This window comes from Oncorhynchus kisutch, linkage group LG1 (genome assembly GCF_002021735.2).
Source record: "Oncorhynchus kisutch isolate 150728-3 linkage group LG1, Okis_V2, whole genome shotgun sequence".
Lineage (NCBI taxonomy): Eukaryota > Metazoa > Chordata > Actinopteri > Salmoniformes > Salmonidae > Oncorhynchus > Oncorhynchus kisutch.
In genome coordinates this window covers 59,542,767-59,560,119 of record NC_034174.2, presented here as the reverse complement: position 1 = coordinate 59,560,119, position 17,353 = coordinate 59,542,767, and the positions used below count along the sequence as shown (strand labels likewise).

The 17,353-nt window shown below is 42.3% G+C and overlaps 1 protein-coding gene across 2 annotated transcripts in view; it reads left to right on the top strand.

Annotated features, from left to right (window-relative positions):
- The window catches only part of LOC109890305 (mitogen-activated protein kinase kinase kinase kinase 3), a 76,502-nt gene that overhangs the window by 43,041 nt on the left and 16,108 nt on the right, over nucleotides 1–17,353 (top strand). The window contains exons 11-16 of one of the 2 annotated variants that reach the window (XM_020482287.2): nucleotides 169–250; nucleotides 1,625–1,747; nucleotides 4,784–4,856; nucleotides 7,459–7,520; nucleotides 8,529–8,591; nucleotides 12,186–12,244. In XM_020482287.2, coding sequence (XP_020337876.1) covers nucleotides 169–250; nucleotides 1,625–1,747; nucleotides 4,784–4,856; nucleotides 7,459–7,520; nucleotides 8,529–8,591; nucleotides 12,186–12,244 — 462 coding nt within the window. The remainder of the gene's footprint in view (nucleotides 1–168; nucleotides 251–1,624; nucleotides 1,748–4,783; nucleotides 4,857–7,458; nucleotides 7,521–8,528; nucleotides 8,592–12,185; nucleotides 12,245–17,353) is intronic. The other variant, XM_031828281.1, reaches the window with a different exon arrangement.

Below are 17,353 nucleotides of genomic sequence, written 5' to 3'. Positions count from 1 at the left end.
TTGTGGAGAGGGGCTTGAGAATTGACAGCCTAACTTGATTTACACATAATATGGGGTCAGGTTTCATCCCAAAGAGGTTTGATCGTTATTAGCATATAAATGGAATATTTATGATCGAATAGGCGGAATATATATTTTTTTAATCCAATTTCGTTCTCCCTCCCCAAGGACCAGTAATTTTCATCATTTTGTAAAGATATCGTTGACGAAAAATCCAAAGAAAAGGCCCTCTTCAGACAAGCTGCTGCAGGTAAGATGATCAGCAATGGGATTGTAGTGATGTCATTGTGTAGATCAAGGGATTTGGTTGCCGCAGTGACAACCCATAGAGCATTGTTTGTAAGTAACCCTTTCAAATGTTCAAGGTCAAGATTTAGTGAAATAGTGTGAACATTTGGAACTAGAGCCCTCTTTGCATTTGTTATATGTAGACTGGTTAAACGGACAATATGAAGTTTAAACAGTAACACAGCAGTCACTGTTTTTGTACACAGCTGAGGGATGGTGCTGGAGAAATGTAACCACTCAAATGTATAGAAAGAGCTAACGGGTGCAAGGACTGACCATTCATGATACTATATCAAAATTATAGTTTTGAAGGTATACATTTTTTTTTTTGTAAAACTAGCTTATATTTTGGGTTCTGATGGGGTACGACAGTTGAGCTAAGCTCATGAGGCAGTTAAAATATCCCTCAAGAATCAATGGGTAAAAATGATTTAAAAGCCTGAAAAGGATGTTGCAATTGCAGAAAGTGCTGCAGTTTTTACATAGCAACTCTTATTTACTAGTAGCCTGAGGTTTGTGTTCTCAGAACTCTCCCATGTTTATTACTCAAATAAACATGGACAGAGGAACCCTTCTAACTCTTACAATCTCAAACGTAAAAAAATAATAAAAATTAAATCTTGTTTATCAAATCATTTGAAGATCTACTGCACTTATAGTGCCTTTTGCACATTACTCTTTAGCCTTTTAATAATCTATTGCACTAGCATGTGATAAAAACAGGATAATATCTTGTGTCATGCTTGTCTGAGGCAAATGGCACCGTATTCCCTATATAATGCACTACTTGACCAGGGCCCATATTTGGGACGCAGCATAAATGTTTTGTGTCTGTCTAGTGTTTGTATATCAGTTCAAATCAGATGCACCACTTTAGCCCTGAATCGAATTGTCCTGAGGGATGGATAAAGTTGTATCTTATCTCATCTTAGATAACATTTTCCCCATGCCAAGCCAACTCCTATTTTATTCAACTGCTGTTTGGCTCAAGAGGGAACAACCACGGCAGGAAATGTATTTATCATTTTTTAAATAATTGAGTTCTATGATTAATTTGACAATATAGGTACAAAAAAAAAAGAGTTTTATTCGATTGCATTTCTCATAATGCAATCTTTCTGACACATGGATTTTCTTGACTTAATCTGGCTTTTCTGTTCCATAGTCTCCTACAGTTAGTACCAGTCCCAGATCTGTTTGTATAGTCTTGCCAACTGCTATGGTCATTGCCCCACCAATAACCATAGGATTTGGCAAGGCAACACAAACAGATCTGAGACCAGGCTTTCCTACAGTATGAACTCAGCTTCATTGTTGTCCCCTGATGTTTCCCCAGCATCCCTTTGTCTCGCAACCCCTAAGTCGAACGCTGGCCATCGAGCTCTTGGACAAGGCCAGCAACCCGGACCACTCCTCCTACGACGACCACTTAGATGACGAGCCCGAGGAGCCTGAGGAGGTACAGTGGAGCTGCAGACACTCAATCAGAACCAATAACCTTTGCCTCTAGCGAGGGGGCTAGTCTGTTTCTGCTATCTTGCCAACTCCTTGCGTCAATCCAAACATTTGGCATGACTATTCCATAAGGAGTTGACAAGATCGCAGAAACAGATTGGCACCCAGGCTAGGTTGCCACGGAGGTTGCCATTTTAAAATGGTGACATCGATTCTCACAGCGGAATAGTAATAATTTAGATTTGTGTTTTCTTACCTGTATTCCTGGTTACCGGTTTTGATTGACCAAGGCCCTAAATCATTTTAATTGACTGTAGAGGACAATAATTGGTTATTGAGCATCTACTGTACTTTGTCATACAGAACATTTTGTCACTGTAGGTTTTAGGGGTCAATTTAGTCTGTGTATAATGCACAGCAAGAGCTTGACGAGAGTGCTTTTGCTATTCATAGCCACGGTATTCACACTCAGCAGTACTTTCTGTCGTTGCCAATATTATACTAGAATACACTGACTGAACATTCTGTCCTGTTCATTGGCACACTTAAATGCATATTTGTTAGACAATTACAGAATGTATAATATTATACAGCATCTATATATTTTTGTTTTAATTTAGAAGATGTACTAGCCTTAGCATAAGCGTTAATTAGCCTCTTATCTTCTTGCAATTAAAAAAAAATATCAAATGTACACGTCACTAATTCCAAAACCTTGCACTGTCACTTTAACTGGTAGCAGTCACTTTTTCCAAGGTCCATAATACCTGTCTGTAGGTGTTGACTCTGTGCCTTAAAGGAATTCTTTAGGCCGTCTCACCCCCTACCCTGTCCTCAACTGCTCTGGGGTAAAGTTTCCCCCAGGTACAGATGTATGATCCCTTCCCCCAATCCTAACCTTAACCATTAGTGGGGGAAACGCAAAACTGACCTGAAGATCAGCATCTAAGGGCAATTTCACTCTACTCCTCCTCATCTCCTCTCATCAGTTGGGCTGAGTGTATCTGCCTCTCTCCTTCGCCCTTAGTCGAAATACAAGAGGGTCGTTTGGCTCATACTGGGGTGTGTTTCAACCTGTTGACCCCTCCCTTTCTCTGCAACTCCCACGTATTGCCGTTGGCAGAGAGGTACCGCGTGTGTGTGTGTGTGTGTGTGTGTGTGTGTGTGTGTGTGTGTGTGTGTGTGTGTGTGTGTGTGTGTGTGTGTGTGTGTGTGTGTGTGTGTGTGTGGAGGAATTGTGGGCCTGTGTTTGCCTGCTCTGGTAAATTAGATTGTGTGGACATAGATGTTTTGTGCATGAGAAGTGTGTTTGGGTGTTACTTCAGAAATGGACGTGTGCTGAAATGGTTTGACGTGGAGAATGGTGTGATACCATTGGGTCCTTGCTGAAGCTAAAATGTATGCTAAACCTTTTGAGTACTTAGTCCCACTTTACAGTGGGTGACCATAATACATATTTACATCAGGTAGTGTAATTACAGTGTAGATACTGTAGCTCTACATGTAAATACAAAAGGTATCGGAGACACTTATTGTAAATTGGAACCAAATGCTATTTGTAGAGCCGTGTGGCTCAGTTGGTGGAGCATGGCGCTTGCAACGCCAGGGTTGTGGGTTCAATTCCCACGGGGGACCACAAGAATAAGTATGAAAAATGTATGCACTCACTACTGGATAAGAGCATCTGCTAAATTAATAAAATATAAAGTACAGACAAGAATGATCCTATAATATATGCTGGTGAAGGTCCTTCAACCGCCCTTCGTTTCTGACGGTTTGGCTAAATGCTTTTAGTCTCTTCTTCAAAACAACCACGCAGTGAAGGATGTCATTCAACTGTCATTTTGTGCCCTGGAACTGTCAGTTCCACTGTGAGCCCTTCACATAAAGTAAAGTGCATGTCCTCTGATGCACGAGGGAGAACACACTGCTAAATAAATAACAGTGGAAGCCATCCTGGGACTACCTTGGCTGCCGCCAAGTGTCACCCTAGTCCCTACGTAGTGCACTGCCGTCAAAATTAGTGCACTATATAGAAAACATTTGTGCACTATATAGGAAATGGGGAGGCATTTGGAATGCACACATTGATTTTCCCCACAGGGCTTAGCGACCCCCCCCCCCACCCAGAAGGGCCATTTTCATTACGCATGTGTCATCAAAGTGCGACATTCAGTGGTGTTATTTTTACACCAGCCTTTTTAATCAGGGAAACATGGAAGGTTGCCAGGAATATGTGACTCACCCGAGTGTCCCAAATGGAACCCTATTCCCTATATGGTGCACTACTTTACATAAGTATTCAGTCCCTTTGATATGAGACTTGAAATTGAGCTCAGGTGCATCCTGTTTCCATTGATCATCCGTGAGGTGACCGTGTGTTGAGGCACAGATAAGGGGAGGGGTACCAAAACATTTCTGCAGCATTGAAGGTCCCAAAGAACACAGTGTCCTCCGTCATTCCTAAATAGAAGAAGTTTGTCAAAATTGCTTAAGCTCAGTAGATTTGGTTAGGAATCATTGATGGACAGGAATATTTCAACCGTATCTCTGATTTTCAAGCAAATTTAATTCGGGACTGAGACTAAACCAGTCAGGATCACTCCACTTATTGGAAAGCCATTCTGGTGTGTCTTTGGCATAACAATGTGTGTAATTGCCTCGCTGAAAAATATAACTCTCTAGGTTTTTAACTTTTTACCAAGGCTTTGCTCCTTTCATATTTCTTTTGATCCTGACAAATTCCCCAGTCCCTGCCGATGACCAGCATTCCCATTTCATAAAGCTGCCACACAATACTTGAAAATACAATTTACAGGGTTTTTGTGACGCTTTCAGAAACGGTACTGTAGGTGGAATGTATGTCAGAATAACTGCATCCAAAAATACTACATTTTTGACTAATGTATTACTAGCCTGGTCCCTGAAAAGTTTGGGCTGACAATGACCATAAAAGTTGGCATTACAGCACAAACAGATTTGGGACCAGGCTAGTTAGTGTTTTACTGTTTCCCTCACTCCACTTTATCTGTTTTGACAGCCTCCAGTACCTGTGCCGCATCGGATTCGCTCCGGGAACACACGAGAAGGGAAGACACTCTCCGAGATCAACTGTGAGTGTCTTCAGTAGCATTTGTCTTAATCCCTCTGGTATAAGACTGTTATGAGAGTGACATTAGCATGCCGTAGTATGTCGTAAGCAGTCATGACTAGGGCTGTCGCGGTGACCGTATTACCGCCACACCGGCGGTCAAATTCCACATGACCCTTTTAGTCACGGTAATTAGGCTTCTCCAAGCTCTGATGCCACTGATGGTCATTAGTAGCCTACCAAACTTGCTAACTTCCTGGTACTCAGCATTCTATTGTCCTTCTAATCGCTCTGACATCAATGCAAATGTCTTCGAAAATCTAATCAAACACTTCATGAGAGGCCATGAGCTAATGTTGGGCAACATTTCAATAGGCTATGCAATTGCGCGAGAAAACAGTAATGGCCTCTATTAAAAATAGGAGGGTCAGCTTTCTATTGGCTAGGCCTACTGTATTTATTTCTCAGCTTTCCTAATATTAAGCACATTGCTTATATTTACAACAGGAGTACCTAGCTGGCATGAAAATAAACCACAGAGAAAAGCATCCTCCATTTAAGTGCATAAGTTACATGTATTTTTTCCCCGCTGCCCCTGTTTCGAGACCGGTCCATGATAATGGTCCATTCTAAATAAAAACACATTTCACACATATATTATTTAGTATATGTAAAGACAAGATTAAATCAAGAATAGCCTAGCCCATAGGCCTGTATGTTTTAGTAAGGTTTGTTTCACAACTAAAATGGCGAAAAATAATATTAATGCGCTTTACAAGGGGTGTAGAGCCTAACTGGCATACATAAGTAGCGCGTGAGTTTCAAGTTTGGGGAAGATCATTTTCACCATAAAAATTCACCTTTTTAATAAAAGCATTACACGCATAATTGCATTTGCGGTCACTTTTGAGAATGGTGTTTTCCGCTAATGGAACATTTCCGCTTATAGCCTACTACCATGTGCGCATTGCAGCGCTTATAATGGAAAGAAATAGCCTAATAGTTTATCAGCATTTTAAGTTAAACGTTCTGATCTGTTGCGTCAGCCACATTGCAAAAACAGTTTTTTTTGGGATGCTAGTGGTTGTATTAATTTGGGATCTATCGCATCCCACAACTGTCCCAGACTATGTTTGGAATATTTATTTATCGTACAGAATAGAATGGGTTGAACTTTGTACTATGGGGGACAGTAGATTGACATAGGCTAGTGCTGTCGCTGTTCGTTAGGTCTACTCATATTGTTGACTGACGAAAAGTAAATAGACGGGTCTTCCAATATCTTCAATATGCACCTCGGAATTGGATAAGGACCACCCAAGTGCTGAAGCGCGTAGAAATCTCCTGTCCTCCGTTGCCAACACTCACTACCGAGTTCCAAACTGCCTCTGGAAGCAATATCAGCACAATAACTTTTTATCGGGAGCTTCAGTAAATGGGTTTCCATGGCCGAGCAGCCGCACACATGCCCAAGATTACCATGCTCAATGCCAAGCATCGGTTGGAGTGGTGTAAAGCTCACCGCCATTGGACTCTGGAGCAGTGGAAACACGTTCTCTGGAGTAATGAATCACAGTCCAAAGGACAAATCAAGGTTTGGTGGATGCCAGGAGAACGCTACCTGCCTCAATGCATAGTGCCAACTGTAAAGTTTGGTGGAGGAGGAATAATGGTCTGGGCTGTTTTTAATGGTTTGGGCTAAGCCTCTTATTTCCAGTGAAGGGAAATCTTAGCACTACAGCATACAATAATATTCTGCACAATTATATTCTTCCAACTTTGTGGCAGCATTTCTTGCATGACAATGCTCCCGTGAAGCGAGGTCCATACAGAAATGGCATGTCAAAAATGGTTGCAAGTTTATAGTGGGAGGCGGGATCAGATCAGCACAGTATTGTCCAATGAGGTTGTGGGGTGAGCCCAACATGCACATCGCCACATGTACGGATGTTGTACACAATGTTCGGGGAACCGTTTTGGCTCGTGAGCGCTTCTTTCAAAACTACTGGCTGAAATTATACGAATCCTTTATAACGCATCTTTACAACTGCCTCAAGTGAGTAGCCACAATCTAACGTCTACTAAGGTCACTGTGACTGGTTAGGACATCTATAATGTCACGTTTATAACAATGTAACAAAAGCTTTTCAGATTTCTTCCTAATCGGTCCTTCTCATGACCTTATGGTTAAATATGGAAAACCACTCCCCCCCCCCCCCACACACTCCCTCCTTATCTCTCCAGCTCTCATTTTTGTCACTCAGAGTGGCAGAGACATCACTTCCCAAGAGACTTGAATATCCGCCCTGCATCTGCAAAAGGCATATGGGGAACTGCTTACTGTTCATTCAGGGACTCTATATGTGAGGGTCTAAATCTTTGCCATTAAGTTTTAACTCTGTGCCCACAGGGATTATGGGGGAAAGTGCCTGCACTAGTAGGAAAATGCCCATAAGCGATCTTTAGCGATATGTTGTGCTTATGTTACTGTTCGACTCATGCGTTTTTGATAATTTTTTCTTTGCCAGGCCACTGGGACTATATTTCGAAATGTGTCGTGTGTTCATTTCTTAGTACTGCAGTTTGTTTAATTCTTAGTTTTTTTTTTTTTTTAACCCTGATAGTTGATCAAGTCAAGTTTGATCCCCCGCTTAGGAAGGAGACTGAACCTCATCACGAACCAGCAGTGAGTGACTCCCCTAACACACACACACACACACACACACACACGCTTGCCCATCAACATTTCACACTTTTCAACCAACCAAATCACGCTTTGCAACAATAACAACTGTTTAAATTCAGAACCTCACAATTTCCATGGCTTCTGCTATTACTATTGCACTGCTATTATCCCTTAACTGTTGTATTTCGGATGAGGCGAACTATAGAATTATATGTTATATAGACTATATTAACTGTATGTGGCACAATAGGGATGTCAGAGGCCTCATACAAAGCTATATTGGAAACCCAGAATGTGTGCTCCAAAGGTAGGCAGTGCACTATATATGGAATAGGGAGTCATTTGGGACGTACCCACAGTCAACAGATAGTAGTTTGTGTGTTGACTTCAAAAATACCGAAGGGGTGAGACACTCTCGCGTTGTTGAATACATTTTGGAACCCTTCCAACAATGAAATATCTAACCTAGTCTAAACAGTGTTTGAATGTGTGTGTGAATCAACACAGTTATAAAGTCTGTACACAGTGCCTTCCCATCCTCCAGTCTTGAAGTATTCTCATCTTTTATGATTTTTTTCTTATATTTGTATATTTTTGCAAGGAGTGTTTATTTTTTATTTTTTGTTGTTTATCACACACAAAAATCGTAGGCTTGTAATACCACGCTCTTTCTCTCTCTCTCTCAACTTCTGTCTTTGGTGTGCTTCTGTTGGAGGGGAAGGTCGGCCACTTATTTTAGAAGCGCAAGTCCATGAAAGATAATTTTCTGAAGGCCCCACTTGCATGGTATCCTTTTGGTCCCCTGGCCAGCCGTTTGAGTCTCTCACCCCTTAAGTGTGTTTTATTTGTGTATACATTTCTAAACCCAACCATCATCCCACCTCTTCGGAGAACAACTTAAACACTTCCCCAAAAAAATGATACTGTGTGTGTGTGTGATTTTTATATTTTTGTAAATACCAGATGACTGTGAATAATCTATATTTTCTTGGTCTGTCTACTAAACAGCCCGACTCTGACGATTTTTTGGACTGTGTGGAAGAACAATACTACACTGCAAGATCTAACATGGTACTTTTGTTCTTATTTTTGCCCACATTTGATCTTCGTTTTGTGTTGTCTCATCCTCATCGCAGTTCATATGTTGTCAGTTCACGTTTGGATGCTTTTCACTCTGAAGCCCGCTGTCTTGCTCCTTTCGTTGGCATCCCATAACACTTTCACTTGTTGTTGCATGTGAAGACATAACCCATGCGACATGTACTCTCTTTTGTAACACATAGTTTGCAGCCTATAGTTCCTTTTTGTTATTAAAGCGTCATGCATCACTGCACATTTATTGATGCCCTGTATACCTTACAGTATGATCAATTTGTATTCCTACCTGGTTTTGACGTGGATGATGAAATAACACAGTAATATCAGCATGAAAAATCATCCAAACAGGTTCAAATGATGAAATATATCGCATCTAACTCGTCCCCTAGCCTATTTTGTAGTAAGTAGATTTTTTTTTTGCATACGCTTGTTGTTTACAGGGGCACAAAAGGGCTTTATTTTTAGGCCTTGTCACAATGTGACACGTCTCTTTTTCAAAGAGAGAGAGAGGTTTATAGAGAGGGGGACGGTTATCAAAGTGCAACGCCCTCTCAATGATGGCAGACTCAGACGAGGGAGGACAGGGAGCTGGAGAGATGAGAGGGGAAGAGGGGTTGGGATGGAGATGTTGAGAAAGGGAGAGGTTTAGAGAAGGAGCGAGGGTGAGGTTTTATTTTACCTTTATTTAACTAGGCAAGTCAGGTAAGAACAAATTCTTATTTTCAATGACGGCCTAGGAACAGTGGGTTAACTGCCTGTTCAGGGGCGGACCTTGTCAGCTCGGGGATATGAACTTGCAATCTTTCGGTTACAGGTCCAACGCTCTAACCACTAGGCTACCCTGCCGCCCCAGGTTTAGAGAGCGAGTGAGGTTTAGAGAGAGCGCGATGTGTAGAGAGAGAGCGCGATGTGTAGAGAGAGAGCGCGATGTGTAGAGAGAGAGCGCGATGTGTAGAGAGAGAGAGCGCGATGTGTAGAGAGAGAGAGCGCGATGTGTAGAGAGAGAGAGCGCGATGTGTAGAGAGAGAGAGAGAGAGAGTGACGTTTAGATAGAGTGCGCAAGGTTCAGAGAGAGAGAGAAGTTCAGAGAGAGCGAGGGATGTTGAGGTTAAGAGAACGCTTGAGAGGTTGAGAGAGAGAAAGAGCGGTTGAGAGTGAAAGAGCGGTTGAGAGAGAAAGAGCGGTTGAGAGAGAAAGAGCGGTTGAGAGAGAAAGAGAGGTTGAGAGAGAAAGAGAGGTTGAGAGAGAAAGAGAGGTTGAGAGAGATAGAGCGGTTGAGAGAGAGAGGGGTTGAGAGAGAGAGAGGTTGAGAGAGAGAGAGAGGTTGAGAGAGAAAGAGAGGTTGAGAGAGAAAGAGAGGTTGAGAGAGAAAGAGAGGTTGAGAGAGAAAGAGAGGTTGAGAGAGAAAGAGAGGTTGAGAGAAGAATGGATAGAGCGAGTGGTTGAGAGAAGGAGGTTGATAGAGAAAAGTGTGATTGTTTGTCCCATCGGGACAAACTCTCCGAGTTGGACAGGGGAGTGCTGCCTAAGCGCCCACCACAGATGCTTTGCGTAACAAACGGTACATACAGCCAACATACAACAGCTGCACCACGGTAAAACAGGCCTCCGCTTAGCCTCACAACCTCCCCACAACCTCTGCATGAATGTGTTGTGATATGGTAGGTTTTGTTTATTGTCAAGCGTTTCCCATTAGGCCATACAGCAGCAATGTGCCCTAGAAATATAATATTGTAATATGGAATTTAGCCAATGCTTTTATCTAATCTAAAGATACAATTATGCACACATCTTACGCATATATTTAGTTGTACATATACGCTGTAGTACATATATATTGCCATTATTCACTATGTCATCACGTAGACACTAAAGATGGTAGCTGAACAGTTTCTTAACTGCACCCTCTGAGATTCTGTGTACATTGGGTTCAAGACTGACACCTTGTTTGTCCCAAACGGCCCCCTATTCCCTATAGGTCACTACTTTTTCTACTCAATATAGGGGATAGGGGGCCATTTGGGACACAGAACCCGGCATCTCTGTGACTAAGAGACCGTTATTATAGGGGAAGGAATGGAAGAAAAGCGACAGGGACGGTTATCAAAGCGCATCGCCCTCGCAATGATGGCAGACTCAGACGAGGGGGAGGACGGAGAGATGAGAGGCGAGGGATGGAGGAGGGCAGAGAGGTGACAGAGTCACTGAGCTGCAAAGCCTGAGATCTTCTGTCAACTCTCCTTCCTTCCCTCTCTCTCTCTCCCTCCTTCCCTCTCTCTCTCTCCCTCCCTCCCCCTGCTTCCCTCTCTCCCCCTCCCTCTCTGAAAAATCCCTCCCTCAGCAGAACGCAGAGCGGTGAATAACGAAATTTCGCCTGATAATCTAGGGGTGAAAAAAATCGATGCGGTTTTGCATGACTGAGAGTTCCGCTCCAAAGGCAGAAGGTGGTAAATCTGATTAAGACAGATGTGTCATCCACACAATTTATCCAGTCTTTACTGTGGAGATAGAGTTTAAGCTCAGAGAAAATAGTTAAAAAAGGCCTTTGCCATTCATTTACCCCTCCTACTCTATAGAATTTTAAGACTAAACTGACAGAATTACCAAGCTTTTCTGATTTATTAAGCAACGTTTAATCTTTCAAAGAAAACTGTAGTTTAAAGCCGAGTTAAAACTGCTGAGTTTTGTTCTGACTGTAAACTATGTCCTGTATTAGATATCTGCATTATTTCTGAGTTGCTGTGTCAATGTCGACCGTGGCCATTTGTCATCATTGTACTAAATCCTCATAACGTCTCTCCTTATTACGATTGTCTCCTTTTGACATGTTGGTGAGAACTCAATTAGAGCGCCTAGAAACGAAACCTTAAAAGACGAGTTACCCCACTTAAAATACGTAGTTGTATCAACTCATATGTTTTAAGTTTTGTCATATCAACTTCATTTCCTGAGTTTAAGGCTATGGTCTAACCAATGATGCATCTTATCTCAAATGTATACTGTAAATATTTGAAATTATTTTATCGTGATCATTGTCATAACCAGTAAGGACAAGTATTGTGTCCAGCATAAACAACTATACAGTAGCTGCCATTAAATGAAGTGTCAACCAACATGTATTTTGTTGACGTTCAAACAAACCGCTCATCCACCAATCAGCATCATCTTTGCTTGTGTGTATCCATTACGTGCTTAACCAAATCAATTGTTATTATTAAGAGGTATGATGTATTTGCATGTGTGAATGAATGACTGCCATAGGGCATGCCAATGAATAGAAGTTCACCAACTGAATAAATCAAAAACCAAATCACATTGCATTTCGACTAGAATTACAGTACACATAGCACCTCCGCACAACAAAAGCTCAATGTCACCTATCACTCAAAAGAGATGGAGCTTTAACGTGTCATGATTTCATTTCGGTCCAACCGTATTCATTTATTTCTCATTTCTAATACACATCATCATGCAGTTATAATGACTTTCTGACTCGTGAGGAATGGAGCATGCAAAGTGAAATGAAATAAGGCTTCTGTCTTGTGTAACGGTCTTCATTTCTCCTAGGACTTGCAGATGGATTACGAAGAGGGATCTCCCAGAAGTTCCTTCTTGGGAGGGCATAAGTAAGTGAGACCGCATGCATGGAGGTTTCGAAAAGTGCAGTGAAATGCTAATGCAAAACTCTAAACCCAACAATGTAAGCATTTGTGCTACACCCGCAATAACATCTGCCTAACGTGTATACGACCAATAAAATGTTATTTTTGATTTGATTTGCAGTAATCAATATCAATGTGGTGGTAAAAATAACAAGGTCGAACAAAAACACTATAAATAAAAATAAGAACGTAAGTAAGCTACTGTATATACAGTCTCAGTTCCAATACCATATTTACAATTTGTAGGGATACAGGAGTGATAGAGGTAGATACAGTGCTGTGAAAAATTATTTGCCTCCTTTCTGATTTTCTCTATTTTTACATATTTAATACTGAATATTATCAGATCTTCAACCAAAACCTAATATTAGATAAAGGGAACCTGAGTGAACAAATAACACAACAATTACATACTTATTTCATTTATTTCATAAACAAAGTTATGCAACACCCAATGTTCCTGTGTGAAAAAGTAATTGCCCCCTTACACTCAATAACTGGTTGTTCCACCTTTAGCTGCAATGACTCCGACCTAACGCTTCCTATAGTTGTTGATCAGTCTCTCTCGTCGCTGTGGAGGAATTGTGGCCCACTCTTGCATGCAGAACTGCTGTAACTCAGCAACACTTGTGGGTTTTCAAGCATGAACGGCTCATTTCAAGTCCTGCCACATCATCTCATTTGGGATTAGGTCTGGACTTTGACTAGGCCATTCTTAAACTTCAAATGTGTTGCTTTTTAGCCATTTTCATGTAGACTTGATTGGGGGTTTGGGATCATTGTCTTTATTTAACTAGGCAAGTCAGTTAAGAACAAATTATTATTTATAATGACGGCCTACCTCTTCAGGTGGACAAAATGACGCCGGAGGAGATGGCCGCTGTTTTACGGTCTCCTAACCAATTGTGCTATTATGTGCTTTTTCTCGCGATATTTGTAAATTATTTTGAAAGTAATGTTTCTGCAACCGTATCTTACGGAAGAAAAGAGCTTCTGGATATCAGGACAGCGATCACTCACCTCACTCATCTGCCCAGTGACACGAGCCTACCAGACGAGCTAAATCGCTTCTATGCTCTCTTCGAGGCAAGCAACACTGAGGCATGCATGAGAGCATCAGCTGTTCCGGACAACTGTGTGATCACACTACGTAGCCGACATGAGTAAGACCTTTAAACAGGTCAACATACACAAGGCTGCTGGGCCAGGCGGAATACCAGGACCTGTGCTCCGGGCATGTGCTGACCAACTGGCAGGTGTCTTCACTGCCATTTTCAACATGTCCCTGATTGAGTCTGTAATACCAACATGCTTCAAGCAGACCACCATAGTCCCTGTGCCCAAGAACACAAAGGCAACCTGCCTAAATGACTACAGACCCGTAGCACTCACGTCCGTAGCCATGAAGTGCTTTGAAAGGCTGGTAATGGCTCACATCAACACCATTATCCCAGAAACCCTAGACTCACTCCAATTTGCATACCGCCCAAACAGATCCACAGATGATGCCATCTCTATTGCACTCCACACTGCTCTTTCCCACTTGGACAAAAGGAAAACCTATATGAGAATGCTGTTCATTGACTACAGTTCAGCGTTCAACACCATAGTACCCTCAAAGCTCATCACCAAGTTCAGGAACCTGGGACTAAACACCTCCCTGCAGAGCGATCCTGGACTTCCTGACAGGCCGCCCCCAGGTGGTGAGGGTAGGTAGCAACAAATCTGCCACGCTGATCCTCAACACTGGAGCTCCCTAAGGGGTGCGTGCTCAGTCCCCTCCTGTACTCCCTGTTCACCCACGACTGCATGGCCAGGCACGACTCCAACACCATCATTAAGTTTGCTGACGACACAACAGTGGTAGGCCTGATCAATGACAACGACGAGACAGCCTATAGGGAGGAGGTCAGAGACCTGGCCGGGTGGTGCCTGAATAACAACCTATCCCTCAACATAACCAAGACTAAGGAGATGATTGTGGACTACAGGAAAAGGAGGACCGAGCTCTCATTGACGGGGCTGTAGTGGAGTAGGTTGAGAGCTTCAAATTCCTTGGTGTCCACATCAACAACAAACTAAATTGGTCCAAACACACCAAGACAGTCGTGATGAGGGCACGACAAAGACTATTCCCCCTCAAGAAACTAAAAAGATTTGGCATGGGTCCCGAGATCCTCAAAAGGTTCTACAGCTGCAACATCGAGAGCATCCTGACCGGTTGCATCACTGCCTGGTACGGCAATTGCTCGTCCTCCGACCGCAAAGCACTTCAGAGGGTAGTGCGTACGACCCAGTACATCACTGCCTGCCATCCAGGACCTCTACACCAGGCGGTGTCAGAGGAAGGCCCTAAAAATCGTCAAAGACCACAGCCCCCCCAGTCATAGACTGTTCTCTCTACTACCGCATGGCAAGCGGTACCGGAGTGCCAAGTCTTGGACAAAAAGGCTTCTCAACAGTTTTTACCCACAAGCCATAAGACTCATGACCAGGTAACCAAATTGATACCCGGACTATTTGCATTGTGTGCCCCCCCAACCCCTCTTTTACGCTGCTGCTACTCTCTGTTTATCTTATATGCATAGTCACTTTAACTATACATTCATGTACATACTACCTAAATTTTCCCGACCAACCAGTGCTCCCGCACATTGGCTAATCTGCATTGTGTCCCACCACCTGCCAACCCCTCTTTTTTTGCTTCTGCTACTCTCTGTTCATCATATATGCATAGTCACTTTAACGATACCTACATGTACATACTACCTCAAGAAGCCTGACTAACAGGTGTCTGTATATAGCCTTGCTACTCTTTTTTTCAAATGTCTTTTTACTGTTGTTTTATTTCTTTACTTACCTACACACACACACACACACATACCTTTTTTTCACGCCATTGGTTAGAACCTGTAAGTAAGCATTTCACTGTTGTATTCGGCGCACGTGACACAAACTTTGATTTGATTACCCCGGCCAAACCCTAACCCGGATGACGCTGGGCCAATTGTGCCTATGGGACTCCCAGTCACGGCCGGTTGTGATACAGCCTGGACTCGAACCAGGTCTGTAGTGACGCCTCTAGCACTGAGATACAGTGCCTTTAGACCGCTGCACCACTCGGGAGCATAAGTGTAAGATGACTAGGCAAGTTGCATTCAGACCTGGATTCAAATACTCTTTGACATTTTTCAAATACTTTCACTGTTTTCTGTAGCCTATCTGGAGTGCACTTTTGCCACTAGGCAAGGCCGATCAAGCCCAGATAAATTATTTGAACCCAACTCTGGTTGTATTGCACTGAATCTTCATGGGAATCTTGAGCTTGTGTAGTTTTTTCCCCAAACTTTTCCACTCTCCTTAAGTCTTTTATTTATTTGTAGAGACCGCCATTAATGAAGGGGATGGTGATAAGAGGGGAAGATGGAGATTTGAGAAGGCCGGTGGGGCGTCGAGAGAGATGGAGGCGAGAGGTGCCGCTCCCAGTTACACTAACAGATGGGCCTAGTCACAACCTGTGAAGTTTGAGCTTTCCACACAAAGCTATGCGGCACCCTTATACATTATTAGTAATAATATGACAATCTGGTCATTTAGCGTAGCCACAACCTGTGATCCTAGGGCTTTCCACACAGAGCAACATAACAGGACTAGTAATAATATAATATGCTAATTTAGTTTAGCCACATCCTGTGTCGCTAACGCTTTCCACACATATCAACGTAGCATCCTTTCTATAGTACTAGTAATAATACAGTATATTTGTAGGGAATTAAGCTTAGCCATAACATGTGAAGCTAGCGCTTTCCACACACAGCCTAGCAATGTGGCGTCCACTGTTCTTATACAGAGCTAGAAATAATCATTAAATGGTCATTTAGCTTAGCTCTCCACACAAAGCAACATGCTAGCATCCTCTCTTAAACAGTAGCCTACTATGCAGACCCTGGCAACATCTCTGACCAGTGCAACTATGACTATGCTTGTATCTCATGGTCCAGTGGCATAAAACAAATCTGAAGGACTAACTTGAAATGGCCCCAAACCAACTGATGATCATTATACTCAAGCTCAGCCCTGGGATGCATATTTGTCCTAATAATTACAGGGAACTGAAGTGGCTTCCAGTTGACCTCCGGGTGGTGCGGATACATTTTTATTTTTTAAAGTTCTACATGACCTTGCCCCCAGTTACTTGCCTGGTTTTTTAAAATTCATTAGACTCTCATAGCCATCACACCAGAGGCAGTGTTGCCAATATCAGACCGCTGCACTATAGGAGCATGGCTGGAAAAAGCTATTTCCTTAACACTGGTGCAGAGGAATGGAATGGTGTACCAAACCATATAAAATCCATCCCTACGCAAAGGAGTTTTAAGATAAACAAAACAGGCTCAGCAGTTTTAACTCCGCTTTAAACCTTCACACAAATGACAAAATAACATATTGGTTTATGACAGCAATCCATGCTTTGGTTTAGTTTCCCTGGGACTGTTCCTGTTTGTGCCGCAAATCCCATTCAAGTCATGGGACCGATAATAGCATTTTTCGTGCATCATATTCAAAACATCTATAAGTGACTTTGTTAAGCTTCACAATCAATTTTAGATACTTTCGGATGATTTGAACGTGATGTACGAAAAATGCTAATATCGGTCCTGTGACTTGAATAGGATTTGTCCCACAAATTGAAAAACGTTAGCATGTGGAAACAATGACAGGGAAACTAAACCATATTATGGATTGCTGTCATACCTTGTCCATAGACTGCTTACAGGGTAAGGAAACCAATGTGTCCTTTTGTTATTTGGGTTAACTAACCCTTTAAGAAATGGTTTCTGGGCAAAATGCTTTAAAGCGACACAGGCTAAAAAAAAGTATAATTGGATCAATGAAGGTTACTTGGTCATCTATTTTATTCCTTTTACTCTTTCCTCCCCATTGATGAGATGTATTTAAGATGTACACTACCATTCCAAAGTTTGGAGTCACTTAGAAATGTCCTTGTTTTTGAAAGATTTTTTTTTTTTTTATCGATTAAAATAACATCAAATTGATCAGAAATACAGTGTA